The sequence below is a fragment of the Felis catus genome, chromosome C1 (genome assembly GCF_018350175.1).
Source record: "Felis catus isolate Fca126 chromosome C1, F.catus_Fca126_mat1.0, whole genome shotgun sequence".
NCBI lineage: Eukaryota > Metazoa > Chordata > Mammalia > Carnivora > Felidae > Felis > Felis catus.
Window position 1 is genome coordinate 193,670,440 of NC_058375.1, and position 18,789 is coordinate 193,689,228.

The 18,789-nt window shown below is 40.0% G+C and overlaps 1 protein-coding gene across 6 annotated transcripts in view; it reads left to right on the forward strand.

Moving 5' to 3' along the window:
* PTH2R (parathyroid hormone 2 receptor) overlaps nucleotides 1-18,789 on the forward strand; it is a 128,912-nt gene that overhangs the window by 41,585 nt on the left and 68,538 nt on the right. The window contains exon 1 of one of the 6 annotated variants that reach the window (XM_045034408.1): nucleotides 699-2,455. The exons of 4 other annotated variants lie outside the window; for them this stretch is intronic. In XM_045034408.1, coding sequence (XP_044890343.1) covers nucleotides 2,381-2,455 — 75 coding nt within the window. In that variant the 5' untranslated portion in view covers nucleotides 699-2,380. Of the gene's footprint in view, nucleotides 1-698; nucleotides 2,456-18,789 lie in introns of those variants that run through there. One more of the 6 variants, XM_023259649.2, reaches the window with a different exon arrangement.

The following is an 18,789-nucleotide window of genomic DNA, read 5'->3' on the forward strand; positions in this document are numbered from 1 at the left end:
GATTGTAAGTTCCAATGTATAGGCCTGTTTTATTTTATTGAACATCTAGTTAATAAACAGCTGACAGTTTTGGGTACCCTTTTTACTGTAATGCAGGGTTTCTCAACCTTGTCACTATTGACGTTTGGGGACAGGGATTTGTCTGTCACGAGAAGCTGTCCTGTGGATTGTGCGATGTGTGCCAGCATCCCTGGCCTCTACCCACTGCATGCTAGTAATGTGTAGTGTGCCACACGAAACATGTGTCCAGACACTGCCAGGTGTCCCCTGGGGGACAAAATTATCCTTGGCTCAGAACCACTGCTGTAATGTGCGGCAAATCATTTTCAAGTTTAGGGAGGGCAAACAAAGAAAAATAAAATCTGGCTGGAAAAGTGTTTCTGGTTTTGTGAGGTCTAAGGAACATGGAAAAAAATCTGTAATAATACTTTTGCACAAATAGAGGGGCACATGATTAGTAGTGACACAACAATAGAATATCTGGACCTTGGGGCACCGGGGTGGCTCAGTCGGTTAAGCATCTGGCTCTTGATTTCGGCACAGATCATGATTTTACAGTTTCTGAGATTGAGCACTGCATTGGGCTCTGTGCTGACAGTGTGGAGCCTGCTTGGGATTCTCTCTTCCTCTCTCTCTGCCCCTCCCCTGCTTGCACTCATGCTCTCTCTCTCCCTCTCTCAAAATAAATACACTTAAGAAAATAAGAATATTTGGACCTTGGGCAAATGACTTACTGTCTGTTTCCTTATCTGTAAATATGGCTAACAATAATGCCTATCTCTCACAGTTAATGGAAAGATTAGTTTTAGGTAAAGTTCTTAGAAGAATAATGGGAATGGAATAAATGACTTAATGCTATCTATCAGTATTATTGCTATTGCCATTATTTCTTGCTAGAGTAGGATAATATAACAGGTAATAATTCTAAATAATTTAATCAAACTGAAGATGTTAGATAATAATCACCACAGAGAGTGAATAAATCTTTGATAGAATAAACAGGAAGTGAACTGTACTTGGTAATTTTACAGGTGTGTGCCTGTGTGTATGTTGTATAATTTAGATTTTGCTGCTTCAGAAGAGCACATGAGATTTTTCACAATACATGTACATAATATAAACAGTGCTATTAAAATAGATAGGAGTAAACATTTTTAGACATGTAGAAACAGACATAAAAGTTATCCCTTTCTAGTGTTTTACAGTGGTCAACCGTTAATAATCTACAAATTTTAAAAGCAAACCCGGTTTTCACTTTGGCACTCCTGTGAAAGCCAATTGTGACAAATCTCAGATCTTCATTGTCAAGAGGAGAGGGAATTATTTTGTTTCCTCTATAAGAATCATTCTTTCCCAACTGGGTCAGATCCTGGGAGACTGAATATTCCTGAACTCAATGTCTGTAAAGCAAGGTCTTTGGCATCTTTTATGCCTGTAAGAAAAATAAGGAACAGGTTTTGTCCCAGATGAAGATGTTTACACACACACACACACACACACACACACACACACACACACACACACAACTATAAACGAATGTCAGTTGCGTTTCTTTAATGTCTGGACCCAAAACTCAAAATGATGCAAAGAAATCTTGACCCAGAGATTTCTGCTGGAGTAGACTCTCTCCCACACCCTCTCCCTCTCTTCCTCCTTTCCCCCTTCCTTCTCTCTCTCTCTCCCCCTCCCCCTCTCCTTCTCTCCCTCCCTCTCTCCCTCCTTCCCTCTCCTTTCCTCCCCCTCCCGCCCCCCTTATAAACAGTGGTTAGGAGAAAAGCAATCAGAGAACTTGAGAGGGTTGTGGACAGTGCTTAGCACACAGGTGCAGCACACCACACTACCCAGGGCCTGCCTTGGCTGGTGGCTCTTCTGGACAGCAGGGAACTTTGAGACCACTCCCCGAGGACCCAGGGCGCCCCAAGAGACAGCGGGTTGGAAGCCGGTAGAGTGGACAGAAGTAGAGACGGCGGGAGCTGCGGGTGGCGGCAGCAGCGCCCAGGGTCCGAGGCCCTCGGGTCCTCTGGGCTGCGGGACGCAGAGACTTTGAGGAGGAGCGCGAGCGTCCCCCCGCCCCTCCTGCCTCCACGCGGGGCGCGCCGGGATCGGGGGCGGGGGGGGGGGTGGTCCGAGAGCGCCCCCCTCTCCCACGCGGGCCTCGCGGGGCGGTGAGTCAAGGCCGGGAGCCGAGCCGCTCTCCCCGGCAGACCCGACCGAGGCGCGGGCGGCGGCGCGCAGGACGGGGATCCGAGACGCGCTCCCGCCGCCCCAGCTGCGCTGCGCTCCCGGCCACAAGTTTGCCCCGCGTTGGCCAAGTTGCGAGTGGGGAGCCTCTCCGGGCCCCGGGGTGAGCGTCCGTCTTCTCGCTCGGGCTGGTCCGGGCATGGCCGGGCCGGGAGCCTCGCCCCACGTCTGGGGGTGGCTGCTGCTCGGAGGTTGCCTTCTCGTCGGAGCCCAGGTAAGAGTCAGTGCCCCGGGGCACCTGCTTCCCAGAGCCTCGGGACGTGGCGTTAGGGAGACGGAGACCGAGGCGCGCTGGGCTCACGCTGACACATCCGGGCACACACACACACACACACACACACACACACACACGCACGCATCCAGCAGGGTTTGACAGGCATTTAGTGGAGCTGCAAAGAATTACTTTAGGTGAGGGTCCTGGGGTGGGTACTATTCAGACCACCGTCTTGGCATATGCAAGGTGAAGGGATATTCACGGGTTCTGGATCAGGAAGCGACGCTGGGAGGTGAATGAACTTTTCTTGTCCTTACACTCCTTGGTTCTCATTTAATTAATCCAAATTATTTTTGTCTGCTGGCAATTTACTGTCACTTTTGAGAACTTAAACTTCTAGGATTGATAGTAACTACTACTGAAAGCCGGGATAACCGGCTTTCCCTGATAGAGAATCACGTATCATTAATGCGAAGATGTTAGATAGAAGAGAAATACAGTGTTAAATAAGGCTCAGTTTGCTAATGTTAAGAATCAGTGATAGTTGTCATTTTGTACCGCTAGTACTGTTTAGAGATTTTCTGGGTGAATTTTTTGAATGGAACCTCTCTAATGTGCAAATTACAATTCAACGTCACATTTTTTTGAGTCAAATAAAATGTAGGGTTTACACTCAGCTTTTCAGATGAACTGTAAGGAGATGCCTGTAGTTGTGGGTGTAATGCAGAAGAGCCCTGTGAATTTAAGCTGTATCAACATTATTTCTCTCTTCTTTTCAGCAGGGGGCGCACCTTGACCATCAAATGGAGCCCCAAGTGTTTCCGTGTTGTGTTTTGTTTTTTTTGTTAGTTTTTTTTTTTTTGTTGTTTTACATTCTTTAACCATGAGAAAATCAAGGCATTGATTTATGTACTGATACTGTCCAAACTTACTACTATGTTTTTGGCTTTCAGATGACCAGTTTATATGTCAATTATCCTAACAGCGCTAAGGTAAAGGGAATAGTGTTCTGCTAAATACTGGGCTTTTCCTAGCATGACCAGGATGTCTAATGCAAACTACTTATGTTAAAAAATCAATCGAACAATATGTGTGTTTTATCTTGACTAATACTATTAGCAATTGTAGGGTATGCTCAAACCTGAAAATTTTCACTAACATAACAGAAGGAATATGAACAAATGGGAAAAAAAAGACACCCTAAGAATTTGGTGACAGTTATGGAACTCTGGTGATCTCTAATATATTTCCTGTGTTTCTGTCTCATAAAAAACGAATAATGTGCTTAAAAACATTGCTTCCTTGTATAAGGGAAAAATGAACTCTAACCATTTGTTTTATTGAGTGTTCTAGATTGCTTTTTCCAAGGGAATGGGGAGATATCGATTAGCACAACCCCCCACCCCCACCCCCAATCACTGTGGGATTGTGGGAAGAATTTTTCCTTTACTTTTAGCTTTCAATAAAACAATAAGGACATTTGGATGCTTTTTCTGTAATTTTAAACTATTTACATCTTGGGCCATATAATTCCTTGTTGTGGGGAGTGTCTTGTACATGTAGGGTATTTAGCAGCGCCCCGTCCTTCCCACTAGATGCCCGTAGCATCCCCTGACACCTGACCAGTTTTGACAACTAAAAATGTCTCTAGATGTTGCCACATGTGCCTTGGGAGGCAAAGTTAGCTCTGGTTAAGACACATTGCTTTAAACTGACTTCAATTTATATTTATAAATTAAGAATTGTATGAAATGACAGTTTGTGATAATATGTTACATTTTTGGCCCCTTAAGCAAAATCTGAAGGTTAAGCGAAATCTTGAAGTGAAAAGAAAGTGATTTAGGTCAACACACTGACACCTTCTCTGATACTCAGTTTCTTCGTCTTCATTCCCAGCTAAATGTATATTGAATTTAGAGAATGTATTGAAGGGAATGCATCAAAGCAGAAAAGCTTGTATAGAACAAATGTTTAACATTCAGTAAACATTGGATCACATCCCAAAATAGATAATATAGACTAGTATCTGTCAATTGTTTTTAAATATCTCTGTGATTTTTGGTTGGTGATATTGCTGCCTTGGCCTGAATGCACAGTTCAAAACCCATGCATTCACGCCCCAGGTGTTATTACAGTGCCCAGTAATGCCTTTCCTAAAGGCAGCTGATCATGTGGCAATGGGGAGCACTGTATAAATATGTGTAGTATTTTGTTTACTGTGTCAGTGGGTCCTTCTGGACACAGGCTCTGAGATGGAACTAGTGTTACAATTAGATTTGTTTGGTGGGGGGATAATGCCTCTGAAAGAGAAGGGAGTGAGAAAATAGGATCGGACAGGGAGAGCTTCACATCGGGATGCAAATCTGCCAGAGTCTCGGCCAACCTCACACAGACCTCAGGGGTAAAGGTTGCCCATCGGAGGAGTCCCACGTGGTGATAAAGTGGCCAGCTCCTAGTACTCCCACTGTTGCTTATTTCCTAGCTCAGGGTTGTTTGTGTAATTGTACACTTGGCCCCAGATCTGAGCCTGGCATTTGAAAGTCCGGCAGCTGGAGGCTGTCAGGCAACCATACTCCTTACAGACAAATGGTTGGTTCTTTCTTGAATGACTATCTCAGTGTCTGCCTTCCTTACAAAATTATCAAGGAACAACATTGGGTTTGCTGGGCTCAAGAGTCAGCTGACTCCACATGATTCAGTCACCTACACCAGGCTCCATGGCTGCAGATCAGTGTGGCTCTGACAGTGTATGGGCAGGGAAGTGAATGCAAATCCATCACCACAACTGGAGAAAATTCCCAGAAGATCATGACATAGTGGATGGAAGTATATATGTTCTATAGAGTACTAGGTTTGAGCAGATACCAACGGGCAGGTTTTATTTTTCAGTAATCATTTCAGGGACATTCTGGTGCGGGGGAAGGAGCAGTAGCCTCGGAACCCAAAAACCATGTTCAAATTCCTCCTCTGATAACATGAAACCTCCTTGGGCCTGAAACTTATTCTCTCTACTCTTATTTTGTTCACCAAGAAGGATAAGCTATACTGACCTTCTAGTGTAAAGATTCAGAGTCTACTGGGGAATCAAATCTCTTACTTGTGGGGAGGGGATGATAACCAGTGATAATATTTATTTACCTACCAAGTACTAAATACTGTGCTAAACATTTTAATCTATTATTATCTCATTTAATTCTCATGGTAACTTTATGAGATAGGCACTGTAATTATCCATTTCATGAGAAAATGGAGCTAAAATATGTTAGGTAACATTCTCAAGTCACACAGTTAACAAGTAGAGTAGTTATGATTTAGACCCTAGCTTCTGCTCTGAAATTCTCCCTCTCACTCCCTCCAGATTGGTGCTCTCATTGTGGAGATCAGTTTGGCACTGCTTAGCTAAATTATGTCTATTCATACTTTCTGTCCCAACAGTATTCACCCCTGTGTATATATCCCAAGGAATTTCTCACACAAGTCCATAGTGGTTATTGCAATAATTCTGTGGTGTTGGGGTCAACTGGGTGTTCATAATGGGATACTGTGAAACTTAAAAAGCAGTAGATTCAAGGTACACAAAATAGCATATATGAGATCCTTTCAAAGAGGATAAGATATGGCGTATAAACAATGAGATATATGACATAATTCCATTTACATACATTTAAATACAAGCACATGAAGCAGCAATATATATTGTATAAACATCGAGATAAAAGATATATGTGTATATGTCTATTCACACAAGTGGTTGCATTTGGGAAGGTAGAGAAGTAGGAGTGGGGTATAGAGGCAAAAGGGGATAGATAGATAAACAAATAAAATGAGTAAGCCTACAGCCTGTATGTCAATCTCTGTGTCAGTTGGAGATTGTGGTGATAACAGATGTAACTACCAACAAGCCATCATTGGTAGATTTAAGAAGGAGGACAGAATGAGGACATAGGCAGCTTCTCCAAGATGGTAAGCTAAGGGACTGTTCTTAGCAAAATCAAGCTGAAACTTGCCTGGATTATGTCTGCATTGTACTTATTTCCATAAGCACTACTGTAGTTAAAGATCCAGTGGTTGGTTGGTTCTCCTTCTGACCTGTTGACAGCCAGGATGGTTTCATTGTCTTCTAGTCATAGGGGAAGCCTTGTAGCCCTAAGGCGGTGGACTTCTCTGTGGCTGCACTGTGGGTAGAATCTTCAGCTCTGGCAGCCCAGAAGCTCCAAGATGGAAGGGAGCTAGATATGGCCTTTTCCTGCCAATGCACAGAGAGGTTTCATGTCTTTGGAACTTCCTCAATTCTTTGTGAATAAAAATACTATCTTTCACTGACGTTCACACATTCCGTTTATTTTCCCATCTTGAGCTTCAGTTGGTTTTGTCATGTACTAGAATCCACGTTCTTTCTTTCTTCTGGGGTTTTTGCCTTCTTCCTGAGTTACTCTTTAAATCTTTTAACAGCAATGTAATTTTAGGCAGCCCATTGTACCTTTTGAGTCTTCGTTTCCTCCATTCTAAAGTGATGGGCAATAATGGTGTTTATCTCATGGGATGTGAGAATATTGAATTGGAAAGTATGCAAACAGGGGTGCCTGAGTGGCTTAGTTGGTTAAGCAACTGACTCTTGATTTTGGCTCAGGGCATGATCGTACAGTGTGAGATTGAGCCCCAGGTCATAGAGCCTGCTTGGGATTCTCTCTCTCCCTGTCTCTCTCTCTCTCTCTCTGCCACTCACCTGTACATGCTCTCTCTGTCTCTCTCTCTGTCTCAAAAAAATAAACTTTTTTTTTGAAAAAAGAAAAAAAAAGAAAAGTATGCAAACATGCAAAAGCCTTAAGGTGTCTAATAATGAAAATGCCAGATCTTTTCTATAAGTAGATTGGCTAAGGGCTTTTTATTGGATAATTATTAGATTGAGATTTTTAAAATTTATTTTATTTATTTTTTATTTTTGAGAGTGAGAGTGCAGGAGCACAATTCAGGGAGGTACAGAGAGAGAGAATTCTAAGCATGCTTCACCCTGTCAGAGTGGAGCCAGACATGGGGCTCAGTCCTACGAACCACGGTATCATGACCTGAGCAACCTACTGAGACATCCAGGCACCCCAGATTGAGATTATTTCTAAACATGACTGGGAGCCACTAAAGGCTTTGTGTGTGTGTGTGTGTGTGTGTGTGTGTGTGTGTGTGTGAATTTTTCAAGGTTATTTTCTGCCTCCAACACTGTTCCTTCTATTCCTTACAGTTTCTCCTTCCGAACCCAATTACATTCTGACAGCAATTGGACATTTTATTCATAGTGTTTATTAATTTATTAACAAATTATCTTCTGGGTATTTATTAATGTGAGTACTTGATTAATATCTGTCTTCCCCTTTCAAGAAACCATTCTGAAGACAGAGCAGCTAATCAGAAGGCAGTTACAGCCATTCTGATAACACTGGTGTGTCTTTGTAGAATTGGAGATGCAAGTAGGCAGAGGGAATTGAGAGGTAGTTAGAAGGTACATTCAGGTGAAGGAAGAGTGGGTCGGGGCAGATATGATGAGTGACATTTTTAGATAAGCTGTGCGTGAGGTACCTGAGTTATTTAGTAGATGGTTGGATATTATAAAGCTTAAGAAAAGCTCTGGATTAACATCAGCACTTCATTTGGGGTCCCTGAAACCACATGTGTGAATGATATTCTCAGCGAGACTACAATGGAATTAAAAGGGCTGGCTAACTTGTTTAAAAGAGGGTATGCAGATAGGTTTTTTTTTGTAAGATTACCCCTGGATTGTAAACTCACAGGGGACAAGGGACTAATAAACAATTTGGAACCCCTTGTGACAATTAGCATGGTGCCTTTGGGTAGCATACATGTTTGAATGAGATCATTTGTATTTGTTTCATTTTAAGAAAACTCATCCTCTTTGATCCCACTTGGAACTGAAGTCTCTAAGCATTTACTCCAGTTTTAATTTTAAAAATTAATCACTCTCTTCTCAGGGACACAAGTAACTGCCCTGGGTACAAAGGATGTCACAGAACCTGCATCTTTCTAGTCATGGAGATGGAGAGAAAAGTGCTGTTGGTCTCTAAGAGAGTTCAATGTTTCCAGAGCTCTCTTGTCCTAATAAGTGATAAACAAGCAGGCTCAGTGTTGAGCCTGACTGTTATTCCATTGGCTGATGGAATTTTATAGATGCTCAAAGAAAGTAAATCATAGCTTTTTGGAGGGGGACAAAAGTATATAAAATGGTTAAGATGATGGACTTTGATATAAGAACTGAATTTGGAATCTATGTTTCCTACTCTCTAGCTATCACTTAGCATCTCAAAAACTCAGTGTCTCCATTTGAAAAATGGGGATGACCTAAGGCCAAATTTATTGAGTTGGTGTGTGGGTTACACATCATGAAAACCTCAGGAGAAGCATTTAATGTAGTACATGTCACAGAGTTTGCTCATTCTCCCTGCCATCATTGTCATCATCATCATCATTTTGATTATGTTTTCTAATTAGCTACTGTTGGTATAGAGAAACTGTTATTTTTAGTTATTGATTCATACCTACCAAGTTTATTCTGGAGCAGTAACAATTTTCTCCAATAACTATATCCGTTACTTCTTTTTATCTTTTGTCTTATTGCATTAGTTAGAACTCCCAATGTAATATTGAATGGTAGTAATTATTATACGCATTCTATCTTGTTTATTATTATTACTTCAACTGGGACTTCTTCTAAAGTTTTATCAAGTATAATATTTGCTCGTGTTCATCAGTGCTAATTTTATTGGTTTGTTAAATGTATGGCTCATGTAGAAAGTTCTGAATTACATCATGTATGATTTTTGTTTTAAAATCATAAATGATATGCTATTTCTTTAAAAATATGTCTAAAAATAGCTGTTTTGATGTTCTGCCACAGATAGTGGACTACATGAGGGCAAGAACTGATTATTAATAACTTTCTACAGAATATGGTACCTAGTAGATACTCATTGAATATTGGTAAGTGTTTGCATGATCGTAGATAGAAGAAGTATTATATATTGCTGCTTGAATTAGCAAATAAGTCAAATACTCTTGTTAATGATAACATACGTCTTGGGTGCCCCTGTGTGGCTCAGTTGGTTAAGTGTTTGACTCTTGACTTTGGCTCAGGTTATGATATTACAATTCATGTGTTTGAGTCCTGCGTTGGGTTCTGCACTGACAGTACAGAACCTGCTTGTGATTCTCTCCTCTCTCTCTCTCTCTCTCTCTCTCTCTCTCTCTCTCCTTCTCTCTCTGCCCCTCCCCTGCTGGTGCTCGCTCTCTCTCTCACTCTCTCAAAATACATAAATAAATAAAAAAAAAAATAAAAAAAACAAGATACGTAGCTATAATATATTTAAACACCTAGCAAACAAACAAAAGTGTTGCTTAACACTCTGGCCAAATATTCGTGTGACTAGATTGGAATGGACTTCTATGTGTCATTAAGGCAAACTTCTGTCTTTCCTTTATGAAACCATTTACACCAAATTGCAAACTGGTTGCAATTTCTTGAATAAGAATAGTTTATATTACTTGTCACTTTCCTTACTTATATAATGAGGCTAGTGCTGTTTTCTATGAGAAAAAAAAATCAGTTATTTTTTTAAAATACACTTTCTGAGAGCAAAGATTATGTTTAACAATGCATTTAAACCAATTTTGTGGGCATGAGATATGTCTAAGCTTGCATATCCTTCTGCCCACACTACAAGAGAATCTACCTTCAGAAAGGCACTCATGCATATAATGAGCCCAAGGTGGAACTTCTCCTTTGAGCATATATTTTGGCATCTTATTTCCTAGATGAATAAAATCAGTAAGACATGACATCCGGAAGCTTTTGGGTAGTCATGTAAGTGAAAGTTAAGCACAGTTCTCATGTGGATTAATTGAAGTTAGAGATATCTAAAAATTAGAAGAAACCATAGGTGGACACATGGGGCTTTCCCACAGTCTTAAAAATGCCTTTTAAAAATCAATCCACAAAATGCAATATACTTCTGTTTCTCACCAGATTGGTCATATATAAGTAATGGCATTTTGTCTGTGGGTCTACCACATTTTTTTTTTTTTTTTTTTTTTTTTTTTTTTTTTTTTTTACCACTCATGCTAATTGTGTAGTAAGTGCCCAAGAGCCACACTGTAGCTCCTGACCTACCTGAGGGCCGGATCCATGGCTAGGGTTTCTTTTATTTCTATCTTCGGTCACAGTGTCTATAAGTAGTGTTTTTTCCATGAAAGGTCTTGGTAGATACTTGTAGAATAAATATACTCAACAATCCTCGCTGCAAAACCAGCACAATGAGTGGTGTCGAATGAGTAGAAAACTGGCTGACATCTTTTCTGTGAACAGGAGGTACCCTGCAAATAAAATCCTTTTTCCCTAGGTCTTCTTGTTTTCAATTTAGCAAAATTACAGTGGGCTACTAGGTATTACCTTTATGGTGCAGGCTCTCAAAGGGATTAAGACATGGCCTCGTTCTCCAAGGAGCTTCCACTCTAGAGGAGACCGAATGCCAACAATGCAAAGAGGAGTTCTGTGCCTTCTGTCTCCCATCCGGTGGCATCTGTCCATTCTCCTTCTGTCGTGTATTTTGTCTTTTACTTCCGTTGTTTGTGCAGTGTAGACAGAAGGTCCTCAACTAGAGATGGGAAAGGCCTGCCGATCTCTGCCAAAGGTTCTCATGTTCAGCACTTTTTTTTCTTTTTTGCTTCATTAAGTTTATGTTGGCCAAATATATGTAGAAAGTGATAAAAGTATAGACTTGGTGGGGCACCTGGCTGGCTCAGTTCGTGGACCGTGTGACTCGATCTCAGGGTTGTGAGTTCAAGCTCCATATTGGGTGTAGTGATTACTTAAAAAATAAAATCTTTTGGGGCGCCTGGGTGGCGCAGTCGGTTAAGCGTCCGACTTCAGCCAGGTCACGATCTCGCGGTCCGTGAGTTCGAGCCCCGCGTCAGGCTCTGGGCTGATGGCTCGGAGCCTGGAGCCTGCTTCCGATTCTGTGTCTCCCTCTCTCTCTGCCCCTCCCCCGTTCGTGCTCTGTCTCTCTCTGTCCCAAAAATAAATAAACGTTGAAAAAAAATTTAAAAATAAAATCTTTTAAAAAAGTATAGGCTTCATAATACTAGTTAGTATTTATGCAGTGTTCTCCATATAAAGACCTTTAACTAGATGCTTTATATGGATTACTTTCTTTAATCCTCACAACAACTTTAAGAGGAAGGCAAGAAGCATTTAACTAATTATTTTTATTAAAACATTTTTTAAACATTTATTCATTTTTGAGAGACAGAGTGTGAGTGGGGGTGGGGCAGAGAGAGAGGGAGACACAGAATCTGAAGCAGGCTCCAGGCTCTGAGCTGTCAGTGCAGAGCCTGATGTGGGGCTCGAACTCATGGACCTCAAGATCATGACCTGACCTGAAGCTGGACGCTTAACTGACTGAGCCACCGAGGCGCCCCAAGAAACACTTTTTGAAAGTGTTTATTTTTGAGAGACTGCAAGTTGGGGAGGGACAGAAAAAGGGGGGCAGAGGATTGGAAGCAGGCTCTGAGCTGACAGCAGCAAGCCCATTGTGGGGCTTGAACTCACAAACCACAAGATCATGACCTGAGACACAGTTGGACGCTCAACAGACTGAGCCACCCAGGCGCCCTGGCAAGGAGCATTATTATTACCTTTCCAACATCCATTTAATTCCTCAGCAACTTTGTGGCAAACAAAGACAAGTGGTAGAGGAAGGATGCACAGTGAAAAAAAAAAATCCAAACCTGAAAATCCCTACCCTTGTGAACTTTACATTCTGTCATTCTTTTGAAGCCTGCTCTACCTGTGGTTTCAGATATATATGCCAAGAAATTTCCCTAGGTTATCTAGTCAGATGTATATTGGCACAATTTTACATTGAAAGCAAGATAAGATTTGTGCTTTAATTATACAGATACAGGAAAACAAAAAATACCTTATCCACTGAACAACATCTTTCTATTTAAGTTTCAGCTATGTGAGGTGAACAAGTTCTAAGGTCTGCAGGACAATATAGTGCTTATAGTCAGCAACATTGTATTGTGCACTTCAAAGTTTAAGAGGGTAGATCTCATGTTAACTCTTTGTACCACAAAAAACAAAAACCAAACAAGAATCACAAGGACACTTTGGAAGATGTTGGCTACATCTATTACCTTGATTTGGGTGATGATATCATAAATGTTTGCATATGTCCAAACCCATTGAATTGTACCCATTAAATATATGCAGTTCTTTGTATTTTAATAGTGCTGTTAAAAAAAACACACCAAAATACCTTACCCAACAAACAAACAAAAAACCCCAAACAGGGCAAAATGGGTGAAGGTTGTCAAAATAACAAGTTTTAAAATAAGTTTTAAAACTTTTATTTATTTATTTATTTATTTATTTATTTATTTATTTATTTAATTTTTTTTTTCAACGTTTATTTATTTTTGGGACAGAGAGAGACAGAGCATGAACGGGGGAGGGGCAGAGAGAGAGGGAGACACAGAATCGGAAACAGGCTCCAGGCTCTGAGCCATCAGCCCAGAGCCCGACGTGGGGCTTGAACTCACGGACCGCGAGATCGTGACCTGGCTGAAGTCGGACGCTCAACCGACTGCGCCACCCAGGCGCCCCTAAAACTTTTAAAATAAGTAAGTCATGGGTTCCTGGGTTACTCAGTCTGTTGAGGGTCCAGTTCTTGATCTTGGCTCAGGTCTTGATCTCAAGGTTGTGAGTTCAAGCCTTGCCTTGGCCTCTGTGCTGGGCATGATGCCTACTTAAAAAAAAAAAGTCTTTTAAATAAGTAAGTCATGAGGAAGGTACAGCATGGTGACTATAGTTATAATACTGTCTTGAATATTTGAAAGTTGCCAAGAGGATAGATTTTAAAATTTCTTATCACAAGAAAAAGAATTTTGTAAATGTATGGTAATGGATGTTAACTGGATGATTTGATATTTGCATATATTGTGGAATGACAAATCATTATGCTATATATCTAGAACTAATACAACATGTTCCACATGAGTGAAGTCAGATGATATTTGTCTCTCTGACTAATTTTGCTTAGCATAATACATTTTATTTCCATCCACGTTGTTGCAAATGGCAAGATTTCATTCTTTTTGATTGCTGAGTAATATTCCATTGTGTGTGTGTGTGTGTGTGTGTGTGTGTGTGTGTGTGTGTATACACCATATCTTCTTTATCCATTCATCCATCAATGGACATTTGGGCTCTTTCCATACTTTGGCTATTGTTGATAGTGTTGCTATAAACAGTGGGGTGCATGTGCCCCTTTGAATCTGTACTTTTGTATCCTTTAGATAAATACCTATTAGTGCAATTGCTGGGTTGTAGGGTAGTTCTATTTTTAATTTTTTGAGGAATCTCCATACTGTTTTTCAGAGTGGCTGCACCAGTTTGCATTCCCACCAGCAGTGCAAAAGGGTTCCTCTTTTTCCACATCCTTACCAACATCTGTCATTTCCTGAGTTGTTAATTGCAGCCATTCTAACAGGTGTGAGGTGGTATCTCATTGTGGTTTTGATTTATATTTCCCTGGTGATGAGTGATGTTGAGCATTTTTTCATGTGTCTGTTAGTCATCTGGTTGTCTTCTTTGGAATGGACATGTCTATTCATGTCTTTCGTCCATGTCTTTACTGCATTATTTGTTTTTTGGGCATTGAGTTTGGTAAGTTCTTTATAGATTTTGGATACTAACCCTTTATCTGATATGTCATTTGCAAATATCTTCTCCCATTCCATCAGTTGCATTTTATTTTGTTGATTATTTTCTTCACTTTGCAGAAGGTTTTTATCTTGATGAGGTCCCAATACTTCATTTTTGCTTTTGTTTCCCTTGCCTCCAGAGACATGTTGAGTAAGAAGTTGCTGTGGCCAGGTCAAAGAGGTTTTTGTCTGGTTTCTTCTCTAGGATTTTGATGGCTTCCTGTCTTATTTTTAGGTCTTTCATGCATTTTGAGTTTATTTTTGTGTATGGTGTAAGAAAGCGGTCCAGGTTCATTCTTCTGCTTGTCACTGTCAAGTTTTCCCCTTGCTAGTTTTTGTTTGTCTGAGAAACTCTTTATCCCTCCTTGTATTTTGAATAACAGCCTTGCTTGATAAAGAATTGTTGGCTGCATATCTTTTTGACTCATCACATTGAATATATCCTGCCACTCCTTTCTGTCCTGCCAAGTTTCTGTGGATAGGTCTGCTGTGAAACTGATCTGTCTTCTCTTGTAGGTTAAGGATGTTTTTCCCCTTGCTGCTTTTATAATTCTTTCCTTGTCTGTGTATTTTGTGAATTTGACTATGATATGCCTTATTGATGGCCAGTTTTTGTTGAATCTACTGGGAGTTCTCTGTGCTTCGTGGATTTTGATGTCTGTGTCTTTCTCCAGATTAGGAAAGTTTTCTGCTGTGATTTGCTCACAAAAACCTTCTACCCCCTTTTTCTCTCTCTGCATTTTCTGGGACTCCTATGACTTAGATGTTATTCCTTTTTAATAAGTCACTGAGTTCTCTAATTCTTAAATCATGCTCTTTTGCCTTAGTTTCCCTCTTTTTTTTCTGCTTCATTATTCTCCATAGTTTTGTCTTCTATATCACTAATTCACTGCTCTGTTTCATCCATCCTTGCCACTGTGACATCTATTTGAGATTGTATCTCGGTTATAGCATTTTTAATTTAGTCATGATTAGATTTTACCTCTTTTATCTCTGCAGAAAGGGATTCTATGCTTTTTTTCTACCCCATCTAGTATTCTTATTATCATGGTTCTAAATTCTAGAATACATCTTGCTTATATCTGTATTGATCAAGCCCTGGCTGTCATTTCTTCCTGTTCTTTTTTTGGGGTGAATTCCTTTGTTTTATCATTTTGGAGATGAAAAAGAATTAATAAAATAAAAAATGAAGATTAAAAAATTAAAAACAACACAAAAAATCAAATAAAGGAAGCTAAATCCTAGGTGTGTTTTGGTCTGCTTGTAAAAGAAACTTGATAGAATAGAGAAAAAAGGGAAAGAAAAGGAAAAAAGTAAGAAAAAGTTTAAAAATTAAAAAAGTATATACAATAAAATGGAATAAAATGAAATGAAGAAAGTGACATAGAATTAAAAAATTACAAAAAACAAAAAACATAGTAAGTAGAATTTAAAAAATTTTTTTAAAAAATGAAAATAATAAATTTTTTCTCTTTCTGTATCCAAGAAAAAGAAAAGAGAGGAGAACAAAGAAAAAAAATAGACCAGCAAACAGAATGAAACCTGAATGAAGTTACATCTAGTTTCCCCTAAAATTCAAGCTATGTATCACTTTATAGTCCATATACTCAGCAGGCAGAGAGACTTGTGATGGTCCTCTAGGGCATTTGCTGTGAGGGTGCAGTTGGGCGGGGCTTGGTGTAATGGCTCTGTTCTCCACTAGGTGGCCCTTCTTAGCTTTCTGGGGTGGATCAGTGAGGTGTGCGTATGCATCTATGCACACACACAGGAGAGGTGAAAATGGATTCACCCAGCTTCCTGGTCTCTGGCACAGGAACTCTGAGCTCTGAAATTTTTGACTCTGTGCACCTCTGTTTATAGAGTCCTAATGGTATTGAAACCCTCTTCTTTCTCCCTGTCAATGGTTTTGGGGAACAGATTTCTTGTTCAGTCCCTTGTAAGTGTTTCCACTCTTTCTCTTTCCACTCTTTTGGAGGGAGAGCTTTTCCTGCACTCTTATCCCCTTTCTCTGTTCTCTCTCTGCAAAACCAGCTCCCTACTTGGGGCGCCTGGGTGGCTCAGTCGGTTAAGCGTCCAACTTCGGCTCGGGTCATGATCTCATGGTTCATGGGTTCAAGTCCTGCGTCGGGCTCTGTGCTGACAGGTTGGAGCCTGGAGCCTGCTTTAGATTCTGTCTCTGTCTCTCTGCCCCTCCCCTACTCTCTCTCTCTCTCAAATATAAAAAATAAAATATTAAAAAAACCCCCACACGAAACAGCTCCCTACCCTCCGTGGCTTCTCTCTCCCCCAGTTCACCTCTCCTCACGGCATAGTTGCCAAGTTCTGTGGCTCAAGTTATGCTGATTGTTGTGTTTATTCTCAGATCAATTTCCTAGGTGTGCAAAATGGTTTGGTGATGATCTAACTGCATTTCAGGGATGAGAGAAGCCGAGAACTTCCATGCTGCTCTGCCTTCTTGGCCCTTCTGCCTGTCTCTCCATTTATCTGTCCAAATGTTTGTGTCCCAGACTACACTGATCTCACACCGTCTTGTCAAATATAGCTCTCTCCTACTCCCCTATCCCCCCACCTCCACCCCACTGGGTTAAATTTTACTTTACCTCCAATAAGACCATGTGGATTCACACTTCTTCCTGATTTAGAAACCCTTTATTATTCCCGTATCTGCTGAGTAAATTCCTCATTACTTGTTATCTCTTCCTCCTCCTCCTCCTCCTCCCCACTATTACTCATTCAACTAAGAACAGTCACACCTGGCCTCCTCTCTTTCATCCATAAAGCCAGCTATTATGTGATTGGTGGTTACATCCTTGTATCAGAAATCAAGGAAACCAGAGTTTAGTTCCAACATTCATCCCCCCTGTTTTTTGAGGGGTCATAGATGGTTTCATTTACAAGCTCTCATAGTAATTTTCCTTTATTCTCTTAATGTACATGCATAATTGTTATAGCTAATGAGTACACAGAGTTTCTACTATGTGAAACTTACCTTATAGTTTGTGGGCCTTATTATTGATGGTGATTTTTACCTCATTGCTTTTGCTGGAAATTAGCCTTCTCATTCTCATTGGATATCAACCATGTATTTTTCCCAGTCACTACTCCTTCCCAGGAATCCACAGCTATGCTGCATGACAGATGTGTTGCCTCGGGTGGTGACACCATAGATGCAAATGGATGGAATGTTGGCCAATGCAGTTTGGCCTGCAGCCTGATTTTCTGTATCTCAAATTCTTGTTGCCAACTGCTTCAAGGAAACAGTCATCTTCTTGATGATTTGTTATGTCCCCAAATAGGGCAACACTGTTTTTTTGGGTGAAGGTAGCTTATTTATTTTGTATTGTACTGTTTTTTTTTAGGTTGTACAATGTAATTCTTTCAAAGGTGTACAACATGATGATTTCACGTATGTCTACATTGTGACATGATTATCATTATCAAGGTCATTAGCACATCCATCACTCACTTTTTTGTTCATTCTTTTTTTTATTTTTATTTTTTATGGTGAAACACTTAAGATCGACAGACTTACCTTGGAGATATTATGGGTTTGGTTCCAGACCATTGCAATAAAGTGAATATTGCAATAAAGTGAGTCAAAAGAATTATTGGGTTTCCCAGTGAATATAAAAGTTATATTTACACTATACTGTAGTATATGAAGTATATAATAGCATTATGTCTGAAAAAAACAATGTACATATCTTAATTACAAATACTTTATTAATAAAAAAATGCTAACCATAATCTGAGCTTTCAGTGAGTCATAATCACTGATCACAGATAACCATAACTAATATAATAATAAATGAAAGAGTTTGAAATACTGCAAGTATTACCAGAATGACACAGAGACATGAAGTGAGCAAATGCTGTTGGAAAAATGGTGCTGAAAGACTCACTCAATGCAGGGTCACCCCAAACGTTTAATTTGTAAAAAAAAAAAGTATCTGAGAAGCACAATAAAGTGAAGTATGCCTGTATTTGAAATCATGTGTTTCCCCCTAATTGCAGAGACCTCATTCAAAGGAAATGTTCATCTTTTCTATGTTCATAGAAAACTTCTCAAATTCTTAATGTGGAAAGGTTTTGAAAGCCATTTCAGATGTAACTAACTAATTAGGTTTTTAAATAACTAAAAATGTTGAGCCAACTTTGCTGAGATTTGAAAACGGAGCCTTTGCCTTAAGCATTGAATGTTGCACAAACCTGCTTGATCTTATGTGCATAGTTTTTAACTTGACTACCTCTGAATTTATGTTTTGATGGCAACTTTGTGTAAAATAAGTAAATTACTTTTGAGGAAGATACACATAGTTACTTCATTTGAATGTCAAGGGAGTTATTTTAAATTAGTTGATGAGTAATAGTTGACAATTAGTTTCTTGCTTAGGAGATCTGGTAATGGGTGGGAATTTAAAAATTCTCAGTTCTAATTGGGTTTCATTGAGAATAATAGGGAACCTTTCATATTTATAGAAGTCTGTAAATTATGGGGAGCTACCTAACGCGTGGTTTCTTTTGCATTCACATTCTTTGCCAAGTAGTCTTATTATGTTTGAACT